At 38.0% G+C, this 27,852-nt stretch overlaps 1 protein-coding gene across 1 annotated transcript in view; it reads left to right on the forward strand.

Moving 5' to 3' along the window:
- The window catches only part of MYO16 (myosin XVI), a 283,366-nt gene that overhangs the window by 25,123 nt on the left and 230,391 nt on the right, over positions 1–27,852 (forward strand). Inside the window, 2 exon segments of the mRNA XM_010728547.3 lie at positions 17,462–17,532; positions 20,843–20,986. Coding sequence (XP_010726849.1) covers positions 17,462–17,532; positions 20,843–20,986 — 215 coding nt within the window.

The following is a 27,852-nucleotide window of genomic DNA, read 5'->3' on the forward strand; positions in this document are numbered from 1 at the left end:
TAGTACTAACAGCCTGGCTGGTTACAGACAAGTTGATCAAGAAAATAAAGGTCTGAGCTACCTGTATCTGGCAAACATATAAGTGTTAAATTCCTTAAATAATGGGTTTAAGAGTTGTCAGCAGTTTTCAGGAGAACACAAAGTGCCAGGATGTAGGCAGGAAATGGCAGATTTGCAAATGTAAGACTCCATTGGGTGAAGAGTGCTTTCATATGTATCTGCTGAGTATGCTGGCATAGTGGTTAGGATGTGAGACTCTAAACATGCCAGTGCATTGCTTTAAAAATTCACCAAAGCCTTGTGTGAGCGTTGCATTTTTTGTGTGTCAGTAGTTCAGAGGTATCTTCTGTAGACACAAGACTGTGTTTACTAAAGAGAGAGCTGCATTGATATAATAAATTTCCTGACAGGCAGAATGAAGTTGAGGGAATATTCAGTATGTATGAAATTAATCAAGCGCACAAATAAAACATGATATCATAGCTGTCCCTGAACTTTATGAAGGAGATGTAAAATAGATGTTATATCTCTCAAATGGAGTTCTTACTCCAACTTCAAAACAAGAGGGTTTTTTTGTTTGTTTGTTTGTTTTTCTTTAAATTAGGCAAATAAACACCATTATGAGTTGAAAAGGAGGAAAGTAGTTTGAAAGTTCTGGTCTGAGTTCTATGCCACCCCAAATTAAAGTAACTCACTGTGATTTCTACCTTTAAATATCTTCCTGACTTATTTCTTATGATTAATATTTAACATCAGCTTCTTTCATTCCCTTCTCCTCCCAAAGGTACTTATATTAGCATTTCTTTTGTATACTGTCTCATTTGCAGCCTTCTGAATAGATGGGTAAAATTTTAAGTGTTATTATGAGAAATATTAAATGCATGGAGTGTTCTACGACATATATAACTGTGTTATACTACACCAAAAGCGTAAAGGCCAGACAGAAGATTGTGATTTGGTGAATCAGGATTATTAGGTTGTGTAATCTGAGCAGCCTTTTGTGGCTCTCTGCTCTAGGATCGTACACTTTAAGAAACATTCTCCCTTTCACCAATAAACTCAGGATTTACCATTCCAAACCTAAGCAGCATAAAATAGCAAGCATTTGTAGTGTGTTCAACATGCATACGTACAAGTTCATGACAAAAGAAAGGCCCCAAAATGAAAAATGGAAATCTGGAGTAGAAATGTGTTGTAATAGGAAGTAAGACCAATCAAACTGTTATTAGAAAGTTTCTGAATAAGAAAATTGTGAAGAAGGATGAAAAAAACCCCCAACAATTTAATCTTAATTTGAGGAACTCAAAGCGTAGCACAATCAACTTCATGTGAAGTAGAACTACAGGGCAGATAAAATTCGGAAAGTGAGATGCTGTGTATTTTCCTACCTTAAGCTGCTCAGTCCCTTTAAAATTTATAACACAAATATATTTTTCAAGTTTTACAGTACTTTTAGGGATTGTGCCAGTATTATTTAATATACTTTAGTTTATGTTATCGTTTACCGTAATCGCTCTAAGCTTCACCTCAATTTTTCTGTTCCCCTTTAGAAAGCATGTGGAGTTCACTATAGTAGTGAACAATAGTTCACTATATAGTTAGTGCACGATATATGTAGTGACAATATAATCAGGAGTTTTGCCCCTACAGATCTATTTTGTATTTTATAGTCATTTTCTTTTGAATCAGAGGATAAATTTGTAAATTAGGATAATCTAAAAGTGACTGCTGGCAAGTAAGCAGAGTGATCTCCTGGGTGATAGCCCTTCCCATGGCAGGGGATTGGAACTGGATGGGATTTGAGGTCCCTTCTAACCCAATCCATTCTGTAATAATAATGAGTTACTGGAATCTGTTTTAGAAGATAGCACAATAGGCACATATGATAATTTATACAATTTAATATTTAATGCCCAATCCTGAAGAGACTCGAACACTAGACTCTGACTAGTGGAGTTCAGAGACTCTTCAGTGCATATGAAAATAATGAAGTGCACACAATTTTTCCCAATTGGGGTCTTGGAAAGAATGAAATGTATACTGTAAATGAATATATCAACAAGATAGTGTAATATGTGTTCTGTATTGGGAACTTATATTTCTGTAAATGTGAAAGAGACTAACAGCTGACAGTCAGACGTGCTGCCAGTGATTTAACCTGCTCAGTGTATAGAAAGATGAAGCAGTATTCAGCTGTCTCAGTCCAGCCATTGATGAAGAAGCTTTCTCAAAGGCACAGAAGGTAAAAACGCATTTCAAACCTCTGCAAGCTTCTAATTCTATATTTTCTGCATGGTTTTTAATTTTGTTTAGCTCCATGTGTGCTGAATTCAGCAACATGGAATCATTTTGTTATAATGCAGGGAAACAATGCCTTTAGTTATTGGGTAACAGATGTTAAGTAATTAAAGCGGCCCATTTCAAAAGCAATCATAAAATCACAGGGAGATGAAATTTGAATACATTTGAATTCCTACAGGATTCCATATGTTCTTTTTTGGATTTTTTTTTTTTGTTCAGTGTGTTTACATTTTTAGAAACTTGTTAAAGCTGAGATGAGAACTGAACGTTAAGCTACTTTTTGCTTGATAAAGATACATAAGACTCCTGATACACAGCATATATTTTATTGCAGAAAAAAGATATAATGTTTCACAAAAGTGAATTATAGGCTTGATGCTATAGATTTTATTTAGCTTTCCTGTTCTCCCTGTGGACTGCCTATTCCCAGGACTGCCTCCATTTACCAGCTACTTTTCTTTCAGTCCTGCAAGCTCGCTAGGCTATTTCAGCTCAGTTTTTGTTTTAACACATGCCCAGAACTACCTTGAGCTGAACAGCTATCCTCTGCCTTGTAACTAGTAGAAAACGAGACACAAAGCATCCCTCCACATTGTGTCCTCTGGAGTTGATCTATTAGGGGCATTCACACCAAATGTAATTTATCCATCTTATCATCAGAGGGAGTTTATTATCCAAGTTTGTTCTTGAACCTTACTCCTGTAAAGCCAAATGTAAACGCATTCGGTTGACAGGAAAGCACAGTTTTATTGATTGCCTCTAATACAACTGTAAAACATAGTGTTTATGAGGAAACCTTTGTAAAAAAAATGCACACATTTTACTAAGAGTGTTATTCACTGACTTTTAAATACTTTTCCACAATGTTCAGCTATTTCTTATGTAGACTGTGATGCTGTGCTTCTGTGAGAAGTCAACACGGAAATGAACAATGACTTCATATGATCAGGATCTAAATCAAAAGGCTTGCCCAATTAAAATATTAAGAAAAACTTCACAAGGCCAGTACCCTTATATGTCTCCATCTTTTTAAGAATATATTCTGGTCTGAAATGATAACCTTTATAAACATCTATCTGTGCTTACTTTGGTGTAAGCCTGCCAAGCTCGTATATATTTTCATGTTGGTGTTTTTCTCCACATCATTCTTGCACATAATAATAACAAGTTTTCCACTCTGGCATGCTCTGGCACCCAAATGAAGCAAGAAACCCCAAGGTTAATCACTCACAAATTCACTGTGATGCCAAGAAATGATTGTTAAGCCACTAACAAACAACAAATGAGCATCTGGCATTTTTCCTAATTATTTCAAAGGGGGTCTAAAGTTGATTTTGCAGAATTATGCAGTGGGAAAACGTATGCAGAGCCACAAATCAGCAGCATCCACATTCCATGTATTGTTAGAAGCCACAGTGATTAAAGATTGCTGTGACAAGGCAGAAGCTTTTTCCGTGCAATTTGCTGTTGATTTCTTTTTAAATGTGTTTGCTGTGCTTCAGATTGATTTCCAATAATATTTAAGTTTGATGGGGAAAGTTTTCTGTGTTCATCTTTCAGTAGCACCTATATTAAAAGGAAACACCTTAAGATAATAGAAATTAAGATGCAAAGTTACAAAATTTAATAGAGAATTATTAAAAACAACAATGAAACTTTAAGGCAATAATACAGTTTTGTTGTTTTTTTTTTAAACCAAAAAAGAATGAAACAAACAAAAAAAAATCGCTGCACTTTTAAAAAACTTCCTTAAAAATATTATCCATCAATTTTTCAATTCTAGAAGGCTTTTCTAGTGGACTATAGACTTATTTTGTTACACTGGAGGAGTACTTAAGCATAAGTGTGGGAAAAGATCTTACTATAGACTTCAGTTTATCATTTTCATGTTAAGTGTTAGATTTGAGAAGAACATTTGTTTGAATGTTTTAGAATCAGAGAATATCCTGACTTGGTAAGAACCCATGAAGATGTTTGGGTCCAATTCCTGACTCCACATAGGGCAACCTGTGAAGACTAGAACCATGATCTAAGAACATTGTCAAATGCTTTTTGAGTATCTAAATGAGAGCGCCTGATTTACCTCTCATCTGCTTTCTGAGAATGAGAGAAGGCAACAGGCAAATGAATGTAGTGAAAAGCAGCTCAGGTGCAATTTGTTTGGAGATTTTGGGAATTAGAATAGCTATAAGTGGAGTAACTTGCTTGAGAAGCTCTGAAGGTAGTAGATCTTAAATGAATATAACCAGAATCATTTAATGCAGGAAAAAGAAATCACTAAGTTCTGTCTTTATAGGCTTTTCCTGTTACTCTGCTCTTTGCTTCCTGAACTGCAGTACTTTCTGTGGTCAAAATATATTCTAGGTAGTGCCAGGTTTAACAGTACAGCACCAAATGGATTTTCATCCACAATAAAAATGTGAGAATAGGAAGGTGACTGAAATAATAAGCAGTATATGTAAGTGTGTGTTTGTGTGTGCGTATATATATACACTCACTGACATACAGAGGATTCTTTTTTCTCGGTGCATAGAGATATTTTAACTTGGTGTGCAAGACTTTAACTGTCAAAATCTTTTTCACTTTAATTTGATAGTGAGCAAGCTCTATAGCTATGAGGGAGAAATGTATAAAGAACTTATATGGTATAATGAATAGACAGCTGATTTTTCTTGATTATTGTTATTTGCAGCAATCATAGTAACAGGTTATTATGGTGGAGGAACTGAAGCTTTTAAGAGTACAATCAGTGAATGTAAGGGAATGGGTAATTTGGCTTTTGTTTCTGTGTGAATTGCATCTGAGAATGGGAAGGTGAATAGTTAAGATGAAATTGACAGTATTTCTAAGTGTCCCGCTTTAAATAAGGATTTAAAGCGTATTTAAACAGTTAAAGTTAGAATTCAGGCAGTCAGCCTGAGTCTATATGTTGCTTCCTTACCTCGTTCCTTACCAATGACTCTCTATTACACTGTAGTATGTGTGTGACCTTGAGCTGTGATTTGACATGGGAAACAATGAAATGATTGCAGGGGATAATTTCTCACACCATGCACTGTTCAGGGTTCTGATTACATTCAGATTCAAAAGCCAAACACAACAGCTGCAGCATCAAATCATTGAGGTAGAGTCTCGGCTCCAGATTTTAGAAATCACTGCCACTGCTGGCATGTAGTGGTAGCTTTTTTCTGGACTTCCACATTTGTTCATTAAGAATATGTAAAATATGACTTGTAGTTTTCAAGCAAGAAGCATCTATATGAATTTGGAATTGCTGCTCTCTTTTGTAATCTGCTAAAGAGACATTCTATGAGAAGACACCAGCTGTCATAACATACTTTTTAGTAATTGCCATCTGAACTTCAGTGTGTTTCTGCATGGCATGGTCATTTGACTAATTTTGGTTTCAAGGCCTTCCCTAGGTCTCCTATAGGTACAAGTGTTCAGAATGATGTAACTCATTACATCATATGTTGCATCAAATTTACATAATGTCTGACAGGACATCAGAGATGTCTCACAGTGTCCATTTGTGCAAGGAGTCATTAGGCTTTGCACATCTCATGCATTATATTAGGAAACAAACTGAGAGGTGTGGGTGAAGTAGAGAAAAACTATCAAGTTGTATGATATTCTCAGTTGTTTCTGGCAAATTGTGAAGGGCTGTGGTTGAATGCTGATATTGAAAAATAAAAGTAGTAGGTGTGGCATGTATGCATCACCCTTCAACTTCTTTCCATTTTAAGAGTCTAGAACTATTATGAGAAAGGAGTGACTTAGTATATACAAACAACCGTGTTGTCCAGAGCTTTTCACAACTCTTCACCATCTCTGCGATGTCTAAAAGGTGGTTCTGGTATCAAAAGACTAAAGTATGTTGATAAGATGAAATTTGCCATATAGGAAACTCTACCTCAACCAGAAAATGTTTCATAGCATACAAATAGTAGTAAGCTAAAAATGACATATGTGGATAATAGAGATAACAAAGTAGGATTTTAAAAAAGATTTAGAAAAGCTCAGAAAAACGTGATTATGTGGACTTTGAAAATATAAGAGTGGAGGAGCAGAGGTGTGATTCTGCTTCTGTGAAACTTATGGAAGTTTGTTGTCAACTGTGGATGGTATTGAAAATCCTTCGGGAGGTGGTAGTTTGTTTGAATTTAATTAAATATATGGAAATGCTGTAAGGGAACCATGAGGGCCAGCATGTCTATGTGAGCTGGAGCACTGGGAATATGGTGGGAGTATGCCTGGGGTGGCGAGGCAGGGCCTGTCACCAAGTGCCCGCCCATTGCCCCAGTCAGGAGCAGTGCAGCTGGGTGCTCTGGGGGGCAGCCCTGCCCCAGGCACTGGGGTGCTTTGGGGATAGGGACAGGCCAAGACTGGGGTGTTGGGCCACGGTTGGGCCCAGCTTGTTAGATTCCATGGCCAGGAAGGACAGGGCTTTGTAGAGCTGGAGTCCAGCACTGCTGAGGCCTCATTGGGGCAGGGTTGATGGCCTTGGGGCTGTCATCGGGTCCAGGTCCTAGGCAAGGCTGGGGATCCCTGGGGTTGAGCAGAGACAAGTAGGCCCTTGGGGCCATGACAATTGTATGGAGTTCAGCATGTTGTTGTTCAAACTGGATATAATATATACGTAGCAGTAAGGAGCATAGTACTGATTTTTGAGTGCAGTAATTGATTTTAGACATAGTCACATCTTCATGAATTGGCATTCTATCACTGAAAATGATCTAAGAGAGAGTGAGAAGCTTGGAGAGGAATAAAAAAATAAACAAAAATTAGGCTGATGGATAGCATATGTGAGTAAAAATCTGAATTTACCATTACCCAAATGGTAGTGACAAATATTAATCACAGCAGACAGTTATTTTGGGCTCCTACTTCATGGTTGCATTGGAACACACATGATCTTCAGGGGAATTGGATTGTAACCATATTCATCTACAAGGTATATGCAAGATTTAGGAATTTGGGAAGGAATTGGGTTAGAGTTGGTAAATTCAGCAGGATAAGTATAAATGAAAACAAAGAAAAATGTAGATTGAATTTAGATGATGGAAAATAACTTTTTCGCATAGTGATACCTGCCAAAATACAATGCACAGTGTTCCTTAGTTGGAACGTTTAAAACGTTTTTTAACATTCATCCGTTGTGTATTTTTTGCTGTAAATACCTTCAGTTACAGTTGTCTGCATATTGAAAGTCTGGGAAAATTTTATATTGATCACACCCTGTAGTGGCTTTTGATTTGTCATGATTTGCGTTAACAAAAAAATAATTGTATCATTCTAGTCACTGTTTGAATTGAAATGGTACTGCTCACTCCCACAGAGGTGTACTTATACCAGTAGGAGGGTTCTTCTTGGAGTTCAATGCATATGTGAGCAGTGAATCAAGTTATATAATAAAGTGCCTCTATGTTATGCCAATGTTTATATTTTCTGATTCAAAAATTTTCATTTCTTTTTTTTTGTATCCCATTCCTACCACAGTTCTTGATGCATGCTCTTTATGTCAGACAATTGTGGCTGCAGAAGAAGCCAATTCAGCAAACTGATCCAAGAGAGAGCAAAATCAAGTTATGTTCAGCGTCAACTGAACCGATTCACCTCCGTATTGCTGATTTGCTGATGCAAAGAAAGACAATATAATATGCAGGCATCTTGAAGCCACTGTGGCATAATTTTGACAGTAGCCTAAGGATGCGTATGATACCAAATGACATTTCTAACAGTTTAAAATTAAGCTAAATTGAGGTTGCCATTAGTTACTTTCCTTTGTGTCCTCTGCTACTGTTCTATCCTTTTGTGCTACTCCTTCATGCTCATCTTGATGTGAACCAGTTTGGGGCACTGAATCAGATGGAAGCTGCCTTTCATAAGGTTAGCCTTCAGCTGACTTATCTCCCCATACCAGCTCATGGCAGATGGACGTGTGCCACTGCTTCACAAGGTCAAAGGCAGAAGTGCATGAAAGAAAGCATAAATAAGAGTGAAGCAACTTGTATTTCGATGATGTATATGCTGTCACAGATTATGTCCTGTGAAGAGGGATGCCCGAGGAAAGTATGCCAAGTGGTGAGATATTCCTGAGATATTCCTGGAATCAGACAATTCTGGCCACTCCTATGTCACATGCACGACTGTTTTGGATTAATCTATTGTTAACTAATATCCCTGGTTTGTTCTGGTTGAAGTTTGCTTCCTTGTGCACGCCCTGGGAATAGCACTGTATACATACAGAATCGAACAGCCAGTGGTCTACAGCTGGTAATTAGTACCATTTAGCAGCTGCTAAGCAGGATAATAGCCTGTTATCCTTGAAGATCTCTAATAGGAGTCCTAATGACTTGCTTACACTGCTTCTAAACCAGCTGGCATAGACTTGCTGTGCATGGTGTGAGAGTTAAAAGAGGGAGTGAGTCTCACTTTATATGAAATTCAAGTCAAGGGTAATTTGATTTATGGCAATTAAGAATTCTGGTATAGGATCAACAGACATGATAAAATAGAGGCAGCGTACAGTCTATTCAGCAGAAAAAATAGTGGTGTATGCAAATTCTTCAACTTCCAGTGTTACACTGGGGAAAAACATGGGATGGCAATTGTTTTCAAATTAGTCTACTGCCCACAGAATGAGTTTTTTGCTGATGTGTGTTTTATCATGTTGTATATAATAACTGTAGAACTGGAGACTTGAATACTCTGAAATAAATTTAACATACTGTAAAATATTGTAAGGCTCTGAAACTTATTCAGTTCTACAAACATTTGAGTGTAGAGTTGGGTGTCTCTGTATACCTCACTAACAAAAATTCAGAATTCAGTCAGGTCCATGCTACCATGCTACCTTGATGACATAGCTAATTTGACCCAGGAAATAGCTATACTGGCAAACCCCTGCAGTACTATCAGCTATGATGATAGAAGCAATATTTTTAGCTAAGCAGGTGTTATTCTGTGAGGTTATTTACAGAAGTTTGCACTGAGGTAAAATCACAGCTTTATAAACTAGTGAGACTTTATCACAGCATTTTTCTCTTTTGACATGGCCAGAGCAATAACTCTGGAAAAGTGGATTAAAAAATAGAGGCAACAAGGGATGACCACCACTGCATAGAGCCTTGAGGTGTGCTCCTTGCAGAAATATCTTTGGTGTATAAAACTGAATATTGAATTGGCTAGAACTGGCTCCTTCAGTCTTCTCTAAATTACAGTGGTCACTGTTTTTCCGTTTCAGTCTAGGCAGAGGATTCTATTAGAAACTGTAACCATAAGGCAGGTAGGAACCGAAAAAAGTGAAGTAGAAAAAAGAAAGAAAATAAATGTCCTAACCAAAAAAAAAAAAAAAAAAAAGAGGAAGAAATTAGATGTAAATGTTAGGCAATGTGATCCATTAGTTTTTAAATATTGTTCCTCTGAATTGATCCTAGTCCAGTGTGCTTTTCCATGCGAGTATCTGTCTTTATAGAGTCTTAAAAACAAAAGTGTTTTACCTGCCATACCACCACTTAACTTGTGGTGTATCTTGTTTGACTGCTGCCCGTAATCACTTTTTTGTAAGGAGATTAATTTGTAATTACTGTGCTTGTGCATATAAGCCATTTGATTTCTGGTCTTAAATATTTTCCAGTGGAGGCAAGAACTGCATACAATTTTGCATATATAAAATAAAACAAGGTGGAATTTGCTTGAAGAAATGTTCTGTTTAGCACTTGTTGAATAATGGTAGAGCCTAAACTCATGAGCTATTCTGGCGATGTCTGTATAGCAACAGAAATATCTGTCCCATGGATGGAACTGTGATCTCCTCACTGATCTCATTTGAGTTAGAATTAGTGACTGTGGAGCCTAGAGACATAACAATTATTTTTATGGGATTTTCTGGTTCAGGGTACCTCAGATAACAGGACGGCTGTTCCCTTGACCTTGAATGATTTGTATCACTAGGAAGCTGGTAGGATTGCTGAATGCCTAGATGTGGACGTGAAGTGTTTGAAGCTGCCGCTCTTAGTGGGATGAGCTATCCTGTCATGATGAGCTTCTCCCTGCTGCTTGAGGTTCTCACCTACAGAGAAGTGTCTGAGGCCCACACCCAGGCTTGGGATCTGATTGATTTCTCCACTAAGAAAGCACGGGAGAAAACTAGCATCTGTTTTGATCCAGGTCTAACCTTAAAGCTGTGACAGTGAGGATGTAGGACTACCTCTGTCAATCTGTTTCATTGGTGGTTTGATTTCCTTCTTTTAAAGAGAATCGTATCAAATCAGCCTGACAATTCATATCCTTAAGTTCAGCAAAGAATCAATAACCCAATTGCTTAGGGACCATCATCAGATTTCCTGTCTGCCTGAAGAAAAATTATAAAGTATGGGAGCTCTGCTAGGTAGAATGAAAGCAGTGGCCTCATTCTCATCAATGCTGTGTTCAAACAGTGGACAACATGGTTTGCGTATAGAAAGCTAAGGTTCTCAAATTCAACTTCTGTGGAAAATGTCTTTTTCCTCCCTTTGTTAATGCATTCTGTGAATGGCATAGCACTTAGTGTCCAAATGTAGTGATTTCCTTTATGTTTTTTTTTTTTAATAAATTTATTTAATGCTTCAGTTGAGCTCCAGTGCAGGGATTAAGTTCCAGGAGTTCTTCAGAAAATGAGAAATTAGATGAGGTTTAAGCAAATTTGACAGATGCTTTGGAAATACTTCAAAGGTGGAAAAAACAGTAGGATTATGAATAAGTTGTTTTAGAAGGACACTAAGAGAATGATTTTTCTGAATAAGTGGTGGGACCACTTGATTTGAAAGCATCAGCTGTCTCACTTGTTATGTTGTGAAAGTATTGTTACTGTAAATGTGTTTGTTAGAGAAACAAGCTAAATTAAAATAATGATGACATCTACACGTAACACTTCTTGAATTTTGAATTTTCATTTTAACCTCATAATAGGAAAAGTAGGCGTTGTTCTAAGATGACATTTACTAAAAAATTATGACATCTTAATTGATTTCATTTGCTGCTCTGATTAAGACTAACATAACAGAGATTGGTGTTCATCTATACATCTCATGTGCAGCTGAGTTGTCTAACGGGTTCTTCATAATTATCTTCAGTTCAAGCTGAAAGTACAACATGACTGGAATAAGGAAGGCATATTAGAGGGGAACGAAGAAGGCAAGAATTCTAAGTGGTGCACCTAAACAAGGTTTAAGATGCTATTGTTGGATGAACAATCTGATTATGGAGTGACAACCAGACAAAATATGGCACTTCGTTAATTGAAGGTAGAAATATACTGTTCTTCTTGGTTCAGTGTCATTTCTGTTATCCAGTTACACAATTTCATGGTTGATTTACCCCCAGAACCATTTTCAACCACTGCTGGAGTGGTTACTCCACTCTTCATATTTGTTTGTAGCCATTCCAAGCCATTCCCAAATAGTTTATCTAGCTTAAAAGTAGTCTTTGTCTTGTGCCAGCATAAGGGAAGTGGCAGAAACATTCAGCCTGAGGCAACAGGTGAACAGAAAGACCCATTTCAGCAGCAGCTGAAGGTGTCCACAGTAAGTCACATTTCTTCACATAACGAACAAGTAAAGCCTTTCAGCTAGAGGTATGTATCCCTGCTAAACTGAGAACAGAAATAAGTGTTAACAGGAGCAAAGTTTACACTAGGTAGCTGCTACTCCCAGAGCAATGACTGTTAGAAACATCTACTAGTAATCTATATTCAACACAGCAGAAGGTAAGCTTTACATTTACTGGATATTTCTTTTTCTGTCTTTCCTGTTAAAAATAAAACTGGTTTACCCATATCTAAAGTTTGCATTACCACTGGTCACTAATGGGCTCTTGGTAGCCCTGGGGCTTCGGGAATCGTATGCAAGGTTCTACTGTCACTTCAGACTTGTACTCTTTTACTTTCTAACATGTAAGGTTACAGATGGTTCTACATAGTATAATAGCTAGTAGCTAGATGTTTTTAGTTATAGCCCAGCCAAAGTAGTATTTATTCCTATGTATAACAAAGTTATTAATCTTACTGCCCAGTTCTTTAAACCAAACTAAAACATTAGCTAATTGTCACCGGTCATAAAACAATTGCTGTAACAGCTAAAAAAGCTGAAAAAATGCCAAAGCAAGTCCAAATAAAATTAGCCTTACAGACCTAGACCCACATGGAAGGCTATTACAAGGCCTGTGACTGGTAGCAGGTACGGCTGTGCTAGCTTTAGTGGACTGTAGGGCTGCGTAGAAAGTTGTAATTCAGTAAATACAGTCAGTGAACTGTGGAAAGCTATTCAGCTCAGTGGAATAATTTAGTTAACATTGTAATGTGAGACCGACTTCATCACTTCAGTGCTGTTTAAAAAGCTTTATTAGATAGTACGGTTTGTGAATGGTCGTATCAGTTCTTCTTGAGCTTGCTGATAATTTTGCATGTTAGATCTGAAAGAGCTTAGAAGAATGGATGGACCTCTAAAAATGTTACTCTCAATTTTTATTTTCAAGTAGAGGTCAGCTTCCTGTCTTAAGGCCTATTTTCAGTCCCTTCTTTTTTCTGGAGATTTCTCTTCCAGGAAAGAATATACAATCAAACTAGTTTTGAAAGAAAGCCTTTGAAAACTATCTTAAAAATTGCACTAATTAAGGGAGATGCAGCATTTCTGGAACACAGTTGTGTGTGACTTGTTGTCCTCATTAGGGAATTTTTTTCCCCAAATTACTGGCAGTAGTTCTATCGAAAGGAAAAGCTGAACATAAAAGTGAAGATTTTCCTGTTGACTGTTATAGCCTTCAGTGGAAGACCTAAGTGAATTGCATGGTTGGGAGGGGAGTTTTGCTTCTGTGATCTTTTCATTGTTTTCTTTTTTAATATGTTTTACAGAGAAGGGTAGAATTCAAGAAAAGAGGAATATTTTTTTATTTGCCTTTATATGCGGAGGAATGTTTCACTTAATCCTAATTCAGAGCAAAGACTCTTGGCCAGTTGAGAGTTTGCATATCTTCCTAAGTAGTCTCTGTGATGTGAATTTCCCAAAGCACTGAATAAGCCACACAGTAATGAGGAAAAAATAGTTGAGATGAACAGAACTGTTGAGCTTTTATCTACTTACTCTGGTTCTTTGTATATGACTTGTTCATTTGCTTATTGTCCTAATTAATATTCTACTTCAGCTTGCAGTTTTGTATTGTTTCTTTGTGATATAATCTTGGTACATATTTCTCCTGAGGGGGTAGCAGGGCGAAGATATTAATTCTTATGAATTTTAATTTCAGATCTAGAAATGATCTGTCATTTTTTTGCTTTCAAAAGCAGTGTCACTGAATGGATCTGGAAAGTTGTTCCTTCCTTCTGCATAACTGTTCTATAAGCACTAAGACTTTGGGAAGCTTGATGAAGGGAAGAGACAATAAATTCTCTTATGTTTTTGTACACAAGTGGCCAAGGGCTTTTTGTGTCAGTTACAATTTTAGGCTCCAGGTGACATTTTTATGGAATATTTTTAGAAATGCAATTTTCCATTCTTGTCCTGCTCCTAGCAAACAGGTAAGATATTCATCTTCTGTCTTTGCTTAGAGGGAATTAGCTTTAAAGCAGTTTTGGTGTTTTCAAGACTCTTAATGAGTGATTTCATCTCAATGATCAAACAAGAAATCTTGTGTCTTATTTTTACTGCCATTATTTTATTTTATTTTTTTTCTTGAGAAAAAATGCTACTCAAAAGCAGTATATAAAGTGGCAGAGAGACTGAAATGACTAGACTTTTTTCCCTTGCTGAAAATAAGGGATGAGGAAGGAGAATGACTGGGTTAACTTGTTTAGATGAAATACTGACCAGGTTGGCATATTGAAATTACTTCTGGAGCTGTAAGAAATCTTTTGTGATATAGAATCAATGTTTTATGTCCTGCTAAAGAAAAAGTGTAACATACAAATGCTGAAAATATTCTCATGAAAATGATACAGTTGCACACCTTTTTAAGGAGGTAGGAAAAGTCTTAGCTGACGTAAACCTGAGATGGAGGAAGCATCTCCTTATATGGTCAGCAGTTGAAACATTAAAGAAGAAAGGAACTGAGTTATGTGCTTTTATTTTTGAAGGACTCTGGATGAGGACACTTGTATACTTTAGAACTGAATTTCCAGTCCCTAGGGCAGAAAGAAATGCATTGTTTTTTGTCATTCATCAATTTTTTTCTCAAGGTTATGAAAATATGTTTGTATTTCTCTACCTTCCCTCTCTCCTTTTTCCTGCTTTCCTGCTTTTCATCTTGCTTGACATTTGTTTCATTTCAGGTTACTTAATGTTCCACTTCTGCTTCTAATGGATAAACTAGAGACTACAGTAGCTTCTAATTGTAGTTAGCTTTCAAAGTGGCATTTGCCAGAACATCTAGTCTTTCAGAGTTGTATAAATGAACCAAACCAAAACCTTTGGTGAGCTGAAATAGGTACATGGAACTACTCATAAATTGTGAATTTATACAGTGGTTTGGACTGATGTTTGATTTTCAAAGTTTAAACATGAGCAGAAGATTTAATGGATTTGTATAACCAATGTAAATATTTGCTCACTATATACTATTGTGTTTAGTGTGTGTGGAGCAGGTAGTGATGATAATGCCAAGCCTTTTCTAGTCCAATTTTCACATGAATTTTACAGGCTTGCAACCATTTAGCCAGATTTTCTTTCTTAAGCAGCATATGTTTAGGACACATGATAAGAAATAACAGCATTTTCAAAAGACATTACTTGTAAAAATTTACAGTGTTTGAAAAGAAAGCTGATTCCTTTCAAAAAGGTCAACTGAATGTTTGAATGCAGTAAGTACATTCAGTACAGTGAAAAAGGAATTAAAAGATATACTCAAGATAAAGCAAACACACAAAATGCATGGGTAAGGTGGAGATGGTGCACATTATACACATCATTTCAAGGTCTTTGACATGGTCCTCCACTACATCCTTATCTCTAAATTGGAGAGAGATGAGTTTTGAAGGCTGGACTATTTGGTGGATAAAAAATTGCTTGGATAGTCATAGCCAGAGAACTGTCATCAACAGATCTATGTCCAAGTGAAGGCAGTGATGAGTTGTGTCTCCCAGGAGTCTGTCCTGGGACCGATGCTCTTCAACATCGTTATCAACAAACAACATGGACACTGGGAAGCTGAGTGGTGCAGTTGACACAATAAAAGTAAGGGGTGCCATCCTGAGAGACTTGGATAGGCTCAGAAAGTGAGCACATGAGAACCTAATGAGATTCAAGAAGTCAAATGCAAGGTGTTGCCCTTGGGTTGAGAGAATCCAGATATCAGTACGAACTGAGTGAAGAATTCATTGAGAGCAGCCCTGTGGAGAAGGACTTAGGTCTTCTCTCTCTCTTTTGTCCTGGTGGACGAAAAGCTGGACATGAGCCAGCAGTGTGCACTTGTAGCCTGGAAGGCCAATAGTATCCTGGGCTGCATTGAAAGGAGGATGAGCAGCAGGGAGAGGGAGATGATTATCTGCCTCTACTTGGCTCTTGACAAGCCCTTTCTGGAGTACTGCATTCAGGCCTGGGCCCCCAACACAAGAAAGATGTGGAGCTTTTGGAGTGGGTCCAGAGAAGGACCATAAAGATGATCAGAGAGCTGGAGCACCTCCCCTACAAAGAAAGGCTGAGCGATTTCGGCTTGTTTAGCTTAGAGAAGACTCTAGGGGGACCCCAGTGCAGCCTTCCTTCTAGTACTTGAAAGGAGCTTACAAGCAGGAGGGGAACCAACTTTTTACACGATCTGAAAGTGATCAGACACGGGGGAATGGCTTTAAACTAAAAGAGGGAAATTTTAATTTAGATATTAGCTGGAATTTTTTTTTACTCAGAGGGTAGTGAAGCACTAGAAGGGGTTGCCCAGAGAGATTGTTGATGCCCCATTTCTGGAGGCATTGAAGGCCAGCTTGGATGGGGTCCTGGGCAGCCTGATCTAGTGGTGGGTGACCCTGCCCTCAAGAGGGATTGTATCTAGATTATCTTTAAACACCCTTCAAACCTGAGCCATTCTATGATTATTTTCTTGACAGATTCTTAGGAGCTGGAACAGCCGTGAGATAATTTGATGGCTCTCCTGTAGGACAGAAATTGCAGTGGTGCAGAGGTTTGGGGTACCCAGAACTTTAGAATGCTTTGTAGGCCTTTGCACAACTCTGTCCAGGAATTTTAAATTGAATTAAATTAAATAAAACCCAGGATTTCCAGATGATGGGAACAAAATGAGCTATGTTCCTATTCATAGTACATTATTGGCAGTTACTTACCTGGCTGGAGGCTTTTTTTTTCTTACCAGTTCAGTGAAGAAAGGACTGCAGTGCTGGGGTGAGTTCCCCTGATGGTGCCTGACAGTGTGACTGCTCTGTTCTGCTCCAGGAATGAGCACTGGTGGCGTGAGTTATTCAGTGCTTAAATTCCAAGTGAAAAGGTTATAAACGCAGTGAAGACCATTGGGAAAAAGTGCTGAATTTTCACCCTTGAGTGGGTACTGATATGCAGGGTTGTTTTTCTGCTTGCATTTGTAAGCCTGTGTTCATTTCAAAAGGGAGACTGATAGATGTAACTGGGAGTGAGGTTGAACTATGAATATCATTTTAAGAATTATTCTGCATCAGTAATCTGACAATGTATTGTAAAGGTTAAATTGAGTGCAGATCAGATCATTTAGCTATGCTTTAGTGATTAATGTTGAGTGATACAACTTATGAATGCTATTTTCAATTATTTACTGAAAAAGCCAACAGGTCTTGTGGGAACTCTGCAAAATCAAATCAAACCAATAGACTGTGATTTTGCTCCTAAGGTGATTGTGACCTTGAGTAAGAGTCTCTTTCCTCCCCTCTCCTACATACAGAGCTAACATGCTCATCATCTGTCCTTTTGAGAAGTCCTCGATACTGTTCATTTTAACATTGTTATCAAAGGTTCTTTGCTTCCAGGCCTAGCCATTAAAATAGATGGGATGGGAGATGCTGACATGATAGTTTTGCAAATGTTATCTCAGCAGTTTGCATATATTATTAAATCTGTTAATGAAGATGGGGAAGAATCAGGCAATTAACAGCTTGGAGTTGGCTGTATTGCTGCATTAACTCTTGTTCCTCTTTACTTTGATATTTCAGTGCTGCGGCTGTTGAAGGATGGTGCTGACCCTCATATGCTTGTTTCCTCAGGAGGTTCCTTGCTCCATCTGGTAAGAGTGATTGAATATTAGTGTTAGTGACTGTGGATAAATACAGTAGGGTACTGAGTAGCAGATTGGGAATATCAGCGAGAAAAATGTCTTAGCAATACTTTTTTTTTTAATCTACACTGTCCTCCATGGTCATTATGAAGGCATCCAGCTATGCATGTGAAATAAATGGTCATTTTCAAATTGCTTATCGAAGGGTGGATCATATTCTAGGAATTGTAACTAACCAAGTAAAATGAAATGTTTTATTTATAAATTATCTGCACAGTAAGAACAAAGGAAATACTGTTTGATTTTGAAGGTATAATTGTGTGGTTCAAAGATTCATAGTTCCTATATGAAGAACACCATGATATAACATTTTCCTTTTGTTTTTTTGTGCATATTTTCTTGCACTAATTTTCTGCTCATACATATTTAACACAGTCTGCATCTGTGTTATTGTTTGCATTGCCATTTGGATTAAGTAGAAGATAGAAGGAAAACTGATTGTATGCAGTGACCAAAAGAGAAGCAAGATGTAAGGGCATGTAGGAGAAAGGCTACCATACAGAAAAGACTGCAGAGACAGAAGCCATTGGCAAAGCTTACCACAAATTCTTAAGTCTGATCATCCTTTGCATCCTCTGTTATGCTTCAATTTTAGATGTGCTTTCTGTTCAATGTGAAACTATTTTAAGATACTTGAATTCTACTTTTATTTCACAATGCTGCTAAAATAAATGTAACTTCAGAAATACAAGAAGGGCATAAAAGATCTAGTTAAAAGTCTGCTTGCAGAATGTTTTATTTTAGATTTTGGAAGCACTTTTGACATTTTTTTGCTTAACAATAGCTTGAAAATGTGGTTGGTTTCAGATTGTGTTGATCTGTACTATAAAATTTCTTATCTCTGATTTGTTAAAACTTGAACATTAACAACTCAAGTTATACTAGTGATAATACGAATGGTACTGTTGCAATGAAACCGACAGTTTCTGGAACTGTCAGTTACATTGCAAACTAAAGGAAATTTAGTACATCAGAATTTACTTTCTGTTGAATAATCTGTCAGTATATTTGAAAATTGTTTAATGCATTACTGCTTTTTAACCTCCAAGAGTTTAATTTTCATCTGTATCTGTATTTATGAACCCAATATTATATGCAACTCCTACATTCACCAAGGTACCTCAGCTATGTTTTGACTGCGCAGTGGAACCCATCTGGGCACTTTTCCTTCTTTCCCCTTTCCTCCTAGTGTCCTAGCTTCCATATCATATTAATGCAGATAAGCAAACTGGATGCCATGGTGTGGTTCTGTATGTGATATTAGATGTGACTGAATAATTATGTCATACTCGCTTGCAAATTACCAACTTGATCTCCTTCTAATGACCCACCTGTGGATGAGGGAAAAGCTGTTGACTTAGTCTACGTAGATTTCAGCAAAGTCTTTGATGCTGTCTCCCACTTCCGGAGAAGCTGGCAGTCCATGGCTTGGACAGATACACTCTTTGCTGGTTAAAGAACTGGCTGTATGGCTGGGCCCAGAGAGTGGTGGTGAATGGAATTAAATCCATTAAATCCAACTGGTGAGCAACCAGTCACAAGTGATGTTCCCCAAGAGTCAGTACTGGGCCCTGTATCTTTATTGATGACCTGGATGAGGACACTGGGTGCACCCTCTGTAAGTTTGCAGATGACACCAAGCTGGGAGAAAGTGTTGATCTGCCTGGGAGTAGGATGACCCTTCAGAGGGATCTGAACAGACTGGGGTCAGTGGGCTGAAGTTCAACATGTCCAAGTGCCAGGTCCTGTACTTTGGCCACATCAACCCCAGGCAACGCTACAGGGTTGGAGCAGAATGGAAGTCTGTGTAGAGGAAGTGAACATAGGGATATTGGTTGATGCTTGGCCAAACACAAGCCAGTAGCGTACTCACGTGGCAAAGAAGAGCAGTGGCATTCTTGCTTGATCAGAAACAGTGTTGCCAGCAGAAACAGGGAAGTTATCATTCCTCTGTCCTCAGTACTGATGAGACTGCATCTTGAGTACTGTGTTCAGTTTTGGGCCTTTCACTACAAGAAAGACTTCGAGGCTTGGAACGTGTTCAGAGAAGGGCAACGAAGTTCATGAGGGGTCTGAAGTACAAGCATTATGAGGAGAGGTTGAGGGAGCTGGGATTACTTAGCCTGGAGAATAGAAGGCTCAGGGGAGACCTTGCTGCTCTCTACAACTACCTGAAGGGAGGTTGTGGTGAGCTGGGGGTCGGCCTCTTCTCCCATGTAAGAAGTGATTAGGATTAGAGAGAATGGCCTCCAGTTGCACCAGGGGAGGTTCGGGTTGGTTGTTAGCAAATACTTCTCCAAGAGAGCGATCAGGAAATGGCACAGGCTGTCCAGGAAGGTGGTAGAGTCACCGTCCCTGTAGGTGTTCAAGAAACATTTAGATGTTGTACTGAGGGACATGGTTTAGTGAGAAATATTGGTGGTAGGTGGATGGTTTGACTGGATGAACTTAGAGGTCTTTTCCAACCTTGATGATTCTATGATTCTGTGAAATTTTTCGCAAATTTCACTGTATTTGTGCACTTACTGTATATGTGTGATTTCCAGGGTAAGGAAATGTTACACAGCTGTAAATATTGGATGAGGCATGGTATGAGGATGGCATTCAAAGCATCCAGGTACCTAATATAGAAACTTAGGTTCCTTGTAGCCGCTGCAGTGGAGAAAGATGATTCCTCCTCTAGTTACTAAACTCATGTGCAAGGCCAGACTCAGGATGTTATTACCTTAGGTGCTCTAATTGTCCTTACATTCATAAGCTGACATGCACGTACCCGCACTACCTGTACACCTGTAGTGTGCAGCATATGTATTTATCAGAGAGACTTGAAAAGGAATCACTAAGGGTAGTGGACTGAAGTGTAGAGAGGTATGTATTACTGCTACAAACTGCATAAAAGGCAGGAGTTAGTGTGTTTGTGATGTGTGTGATTGTGAGTGTGAATATACTTGCAGCCTACTGCTCATGATGCATTCATTCAGTTCCTGTGTGCTAATTTGAAAGGACAGCATTAAATGAATAGAAAGCTCATCTTCACTGCAGCTTTCAGCAGATTTCATTTAGTGCTTTTTCACAGGGAATAAGGGATTCCATGAGCCATACACATGGAACTTGGTGCATCTGCAGAACTATTTCTATAGATTCATCAGCTGCTGTCTACAAACATATCATCTGCTAAATTTAAATAGAGAAAAAAATATGTAATAAATTCAATTGTACATGGAGTATAATGCTATCCCTAATCTGCTCTTTCTTCTAGTGTGCTCGCTACGATAATGCATTTGCTGCAGAAATTCTGATTGACAGAGGAGTGAATGTAAATCATCAAGATGAGGATTTTTGGACATCAATGCATGTAGCCTGTGCGTGTGATAATCCTGATATTGTTCTGCTGCTGCTGCTAGTAAGTAAAACAGTCCAGTGCATTGTGTGCTTGAAAAGGAAACAGAATGCATCACCATACAGTTTGAAATTGCTGTGTGAAAGGACTATATTGCTAATCATATCAGTGAAAGCATATATTGTGTATGTTTATTTTTGATGTTATTTTAGTGCTCAGGATTTTTAGAAGATACATAGCAAGGCATTTTCAGGTCTTTAATAAGAGTACATTATGAATGTACGTCATGACAAGTCTCCATTGTCTTTTCCTTGTAGTCAAGAGCTTATATCTCTGATAAGCACTCAGTCCCAAATGGGATACTCAAATAATTTTTCTTTTATCTTTGTCACTTTCTGTTAAGGGTTGAGTTGGCAGACAATCCTATCAAAACCTCCTTCTTAAAAGCAAATATTCACTCAGTTACACTCAGTATTCATAAAGAAGTGTTTGTGGACATGACCAAAATGAAGCCAATTTAATATTTGTCTAATCAACTTTAATCAAGCCATATTTACCCAGTGTAGTGATAGATATGACATTCAGGCTCTATAGAGAACAACTTTGTTCTTGTGCTTCTGTTCCTGGGACTGCAGCCTTTAGTTTTAGTGCAGGATATTAAAGCAACTGTTTGTCCCATTTCATTTCCTATTGCTTTTTAAAGCAGTAGTACAAAAACAATTCACAGTCTGACAGTTTTCTAATCTATTTGCATCAATTTAAAATTTGTATATATTTTTTTAATAGGTCATTGCAAGTAGATCAGCATTTCTTAGTATATTATAATGATATTTAAATGTTACAGTTTAAAATTAAGGGAGAAATATTTTTGAAAGACTGTATGCTTGGTAATAGTTTTCATGGAATCACTTTGGGAGATTGTTTATTCCAACCCTTCTGCTTAGAGCAGGGCCAGCCACAGCAGCCTGCCTAGGACTGTGTCCAGTCAGATGTTGAATATCTGGAAGGATGAGAAGTCCAGAACCAATCTGTACAACCCACTCTTATGTTTGACCATCTGCATAGGAAGAAGGCTTTTTTTTAGGTTTAAACAATTTTTTCTGTATTTTGGTTTGTGCCTATTGCCTCTTGGTCCTTTCACTAAGCACTACTCAGAAGAGCTTGGCTCCATCTTCTCCACTCCCCCAGTCAAGTATTTATATAAACTCACAATCCCCCTGAGCCTTCTCAAGTCTGAAGAGTCCCAGCCTCACTTTGTATGACATGCTCCAATCCCTTCAACATTATTATGGCTTTTTGCAAGGATCTCCCCAGGATGTTCACATCTTTCTTGTACTGGGGAATTTGCCTTATCAGACACAAATAAGGCATGACTTTGAAATGAAGGATATTTCTCTTTGGTAAGAGCGGGCTTGTAGAAGTCTCATAAAGAGACATGATCAGATTTTTGATTACAACTGTGTATATGCCATATGAAAATTTACAGGTAATGTATTTATGACTAAAAATGGAATTGCAAATAAACAAAAAGAAATGATGATTTTTTGGCAATCTTGAAACCTGTCCTCTAGTTCCTTTGTCACAACGGAAAGCATGGCTGTGTATTTTTGCTCTTCACAGGATTGTGTTTAGCCAATATATTGAAATCTGTACACTCCTTTGCCTTAACTTGAGCTGGCACTGCACTGTGCCCCATGTGCTGATTTCAGTACAGATAGGGTTAATAGCACACTGATGTTTGATTGGTGCTGAGGGGCCAGATCTTTTCTATGGCGCAGATCAATGATGGCATGGGGCAGCAGGTGGCTGCAGTGTGAGCTGTGCCAGGCTGTGGGTTGGACATTCCTGGAATTGTCAATTTGCTATCACAAGCAAGCAGTCTTAGCAGTAGTGAGAATAATCTTTGGATTTACTTAATCGTAGTGAATTATAGTAATATGCTTTGACTCTTCTAACTCTAATATAATGCTGTGTATCTGAAAAAAGGACTGTAGTTACCACCTGACCTTCTGTAAATGACCTGGACTATGGTGAAACCTTCATTTGGAACCTGGAGTTACTTTTACACTGTTCTGTGATTGCTTTTTTCAGTCTGTATCTTTGGTTTTAATTTTGAACTACATCAAATCCTATCTTGTAATCTCTTAGGATTCTGGTGGCCTCTGAGACTGCACCTGCTCTAGAAAATTAAGCTGTGTCCAGGAACATTCCTGGACTGTAATCATCTGTACTAGTAAACTGCTAGAAAGGCCTGTGGCATGAATTTGGCATGTGCCTTTTAGACTCCTTCCAGACAATTTCCCAGTGCATTTTTGAAATTGTAAAGCCCCATGGTACATTTTGTATCCAGCTCATATGATGTAGAAGCTGAGAGACTTTACTGGACTAAGTGAGGTCTGGCACATGCCAGCTGACTGCAATGCCTAGAATTTTCTCAGGTACGTTTTTTTTTTCAGTAGTAGAGTTGCAGCCTTTATCATATTTGGCTTTGTTTGGAATGTCCATTTCTTTACCTTTTCTATTATAAATGTAATGTATTCTTTGAATTCTACCTGTCCTTCTAAACTGATAAGCAGGTTAGAATGGAGAAACTGGTCCATAACAATTCTTGTACTGAGCAATGGGGAAGCCCAGCTATGTTGGGCACTTCTGAAGTCTTCCCTGCCCCTGTTTTTTTTTGCAAGCCCAATCTAATTTAAAAAACATTAAGTATTTCTACACATAGTTATATCTGAAATTATTTTTTGTTTCCCATCATTTGAATGTTGTTTCATATTGTTCCTGTTTATTATAAGCGGTCTTCTCCAGGTATCTTCTGATAACTTGGAATAAATGGATCATCTTATATATTAAGGTCTTGGTAAGCAGAGTTACATCCATATGTATTTTTACATTTAGTGTTGGAGTTCTGTATCTTATTTGCAAAACTTTTAATAAATTTGCCTATATTCTGGGTAGTATGCATTTTTTAAGGCATACTTTCCTTGACCGTATAAAAATACCTTTATACTCTCCATTCTGGAGTGTTAACAATAAATAGAGTACTGTGGAGAGAAAGGAAATTATTCTTAGGTAAGCAGTGGTTTTTGAACCGTGACATTAATTCTATCTTTAATAATATTTGACAAAGTGAAAATGGAAATTGAGATTGGAGGCAAGTATTTTTCACAACCTTGAGCTGTCTTTGCGTGAACATTTGATATTAGAAATTACTTGGCCTTGAGGTTGGAGTGTTTCATGGGCCATGTCTAATGTGTAGCGTGAGCCTGGATAATACTAATACGAGCCACAGGCAGCTCCTACTATGTCACAGATTTTAGCTGAAAGAATAAATAATACTTCGTGTACCCTCATGAATTACTTTTAGATAAATATTTCTTCTAGATTGACTTTATAGCCTCGACAGTGCTCTATTATCTGTTTTAAAGATGTGAACCAAAAAATAACAGCAGATCTTTCAGCTGAGACCTGAGCAAATTCTAATTCCTACCAAACAGTCATAGAAACCAGTGGAGGTTTCTTTAATGTGGGTTTCAAAATGTTTCCTGAAGGGAAAATAAAAAAAATGGGAATATAGAGTATATAGATCTGAGAAGACTCAATGAAGACTTAATTAAGCATACCTAGTTTCTGATTATATTGCACTTTTGGTAGTCTTCATGTTCTCTGTCTCAGCCAATATAGTGATTTATCTATTGTTCATCAGCTTAACCTTGGTAACTGGCTGTTTCTGTCCTCTGATAGATAGGAAAGACAGAGCTTATTAGCTTAAATGCCTCTCCCTGAAAGCTAGGAGGGGCTGTGGATGTTATGTCACATGATAATGCACTGTCCTACTGGACATCCTACTGGGTGCCTACTGGAATTGTAGGCAGTTTGGGGAATATGTGCTGAATGAAATACTTGAAGCAATTTCTTTCCATCCCAACTTTTTACCCCAGATAATATAGCTTTCCATGGGACATATTTAAGTCTTCTCCACTTTGTGGCTGTCAGCAAGGGAGGGCATTGGGCAGTTCAACCAGGAAATATATCCCATGTAGCCCACCACTGAAGAACTTGCCCTGGGGCAGCTGCTAGCACACAAGGAAATGAAGAGATCAAAGGTAATCTTTGGAGGTCTGGTTGCCATACATGCAAATGAGATGGGAAAGGTCAGATTCATCAATCACTGCTTAGCAGCATTAGTACTGAGGTTTCCCTTGAGACAGGGGACTTTTTTGTTGATGTTGTGTGCAGCAGCCTTCTCTAGCAGATTGAAGAGAGTGCTCAAGTGAGGTTCACTTAAGAAGAAAGATGCATAAGCTTATATACATTAGTGGTGAAATGAAATCTCAAAGAGGGCATGAAAAGCAACAAGATGTTATCTGCTGTCTTCCCTTGTTGCCTTGTGAAATCTCAGGACAGGACATGCTGACAGCAGTTCTGTCTGGTTTGGGTGCTTTCCTTTCCCATTGTCTGTGGGTGCATTGCAATGCTGCATTTTGCACTTGTTTTTGGTACTGCTTTCTATATTGAATTGAAATACTAGTTAAGATTTGCAATTTAATTTTCAGAGTGCTTTGTCTCACTGAAAGTGCTGAGTTAAAATTTGTTGAAAGAGTGAAATTAATACTGTTGCAATTTAGTAAATAATCCTCAGCTACTCAAAGAGTAGGGTATATGAATAAAAATATCACTTTGTTGTATCACTTTTTTTCCTGTTTCTCTTACTTTTTCTTCAGCTGGACATTTTTAATTATTGTGAATTCTCTACTCTAAGAAATCAGCCATGGATAATTAAAAAGGCAATAGAGGTCAGAGCTGTTCAGCTGCTCCATCTTCTCCACTCTATTTACTGCCCCAACGAATTGAACATTAAATGGAAAAAATATAACCGATCAGATTCTGATTTGTCTGTGCAATTCCGTGATGTGTTTATTTGGATCTTGACCCATACTTTTCTCTCAATTTTTGAAATGTGGTATTCGTGTAGATATTAAATGGTTCACAGTCACATTGAGCTCCTATGTTTAGTAGCTTTTCTCAAGATAAACTATGGCTATGTTATGATCTTTAAGTACCTTTATGACTTCCTGTTACACCTTAATTTCAGAGCACGTAATGGATAATTCATCATTGAGCTTTGGACATGATGATCATATAACTGTACAATTAGACTTGCACAAGACATTGGAAGTTACAGGTTTTCTTTTGCAGTACATCTTTGGTTTAGATGTTGTTGGTAGTTCTTTTTCCTTTCCTTACAACTCCAAAGTAGTTGTGGAATTCTTTTAGGTTAACTGATGTAAAGTTGAAAATGAAAACAGGTGAGAATTCATTTTAATAGTGATTTTTTATTACTTCATTTTAACATCTTCAGGAGGCATCTTGCAGTGAGTAACAGGAATATGTTTTTTGCTTCCATAATGCAGATTTTGTCAAATGAAATTAGGAAAGTGAAGTCAGTACTGTACAGTGCTTTACACTGAGGAGATTTATCCCTTCATTGACCTGATGGCATTGCTGTAATAAACATAACAGTTAATTAACTGGAATGGCAGAGAGCAGTACTACATCCTCAGGAACTTTTACATATGGATAAAGGAAAACTGGGGAGTAGAAATACATTTTTAGTGTGTTCTTTTTACTGACATTATTAGGAAAAGCAAATATAAGAGCTGTCAGCCAGCCAGTAAAGTGTGTTTATTCACATGCTTTTTGGAACCTGGAACTGAAGCACAAAATTCAAAATTAGATTTGCCCTTCAAAGAAAAAAGCTAGAGCAGTCTATTGGGTTTACATGGGAAGTTTTTGGTAGCAGAGCAGTCTATTGGGTTTACATGGGAAGTTTTTGGTAGCAGAGGAGCTGCAGTAGTGGCCTCTGTGAGCAGAGCCCTGCACTGCCCCATGTCAGATCAGAGCTGGTGGGTATGCCTCTGGGAGAGCACACTGAAGAAAGAAAAACTGGGAGACAGGAGTGAGAAATGTGAGAGAAGCACTTTTTTTAGTTTTTAGTTTGTCTAAACTAAAGTTTAGAGTACTGCTCTACTCTGTTAGTAATCAGTGATAAATTAGTCTTCTCTAAGTCATGTCTTGTTTGCCTATGCTGGTAATTGGTGAGAGATCTCCCCGTCTTTATGTTAACTCATAAGTTTCTTTTCATCATGTTTTCTCCCCTCATTGCGCTGAAGAAGAGGAGTGAGAGAGTGACGGTGTGATGTTTAGCTTACCATAGGTGTTAAACCACCACATCACTCACAAAAAAAATTTAGATACAGAGGACAGTAAAAAAGTTGCAGTAAATGCCGTATGAACATTTTAGCCAAAATGCTAATGTTATTATAATGTTGAAAGTGTAACAAGCCTGTGTCCTGGGGTTTCAGGTAGGGCCTAGATTTATTCATTTTCTGTAATAAGACATATAGCTTTATTTCTCTAATCTTTATCAGCACTGTGTGTTCCTGCTCTGGGTGTTTTTAGCCTGGCTTATTGTTCTAACCGTAGGTGTATGATATAGTCCTTCAAATCTTCAACTCTTCAACTCTTTGAAAGGGTAGATAACAGCAGGACAAGGGGAAATGGCTTTAAGTTGAGGGAGGGAAGATTTAGGTTGGATGTCAGGGGGAAGTTCTTTACAGAGAGTGTGGTGAGGTGCTGGAACAGGCTGCCCAGAGAGGTTGTGGATGCCCCGTCCCAGGAGGTGTTCAAGGCCAGACTGGATTGGGCCCTGGGCAGCCTGGTCTAGTACTAAATATGAAGGTTGGTGGTCCTGCCTGTGGCTGGGGGGTTGGAGATTCATGATTCTTGAGGTCCCTTTCAACCCTGGCCATTCTGTGATTCTGTGAAATCCTCGTAGTGTTCTTTAGCACCTGTGTGGTACCTACTAACTTCTGCTTTTCTTTGTTCTGCTTTTCATGTGATCTTAAATTGTTTTCAGAGAAGTATTG

The sequence above is a fragment of the Meleagris gallopavo genome, chromosome 1, assembly GCF_000146605.3.
Source record: "Meleagris gallopavo isolate NT-WF06-2002-E0010 breed Aviagen turkey brand Nicholas breeding stock chromosome 1, Turkey_5.1, whole genome shotgun sequence".
Lineage (NCBI taxonomy): Eukaryota > Metazoa > Chordata > Aves > Galliformes > Phasianidae > Meleagris > Meleagris gallopavo.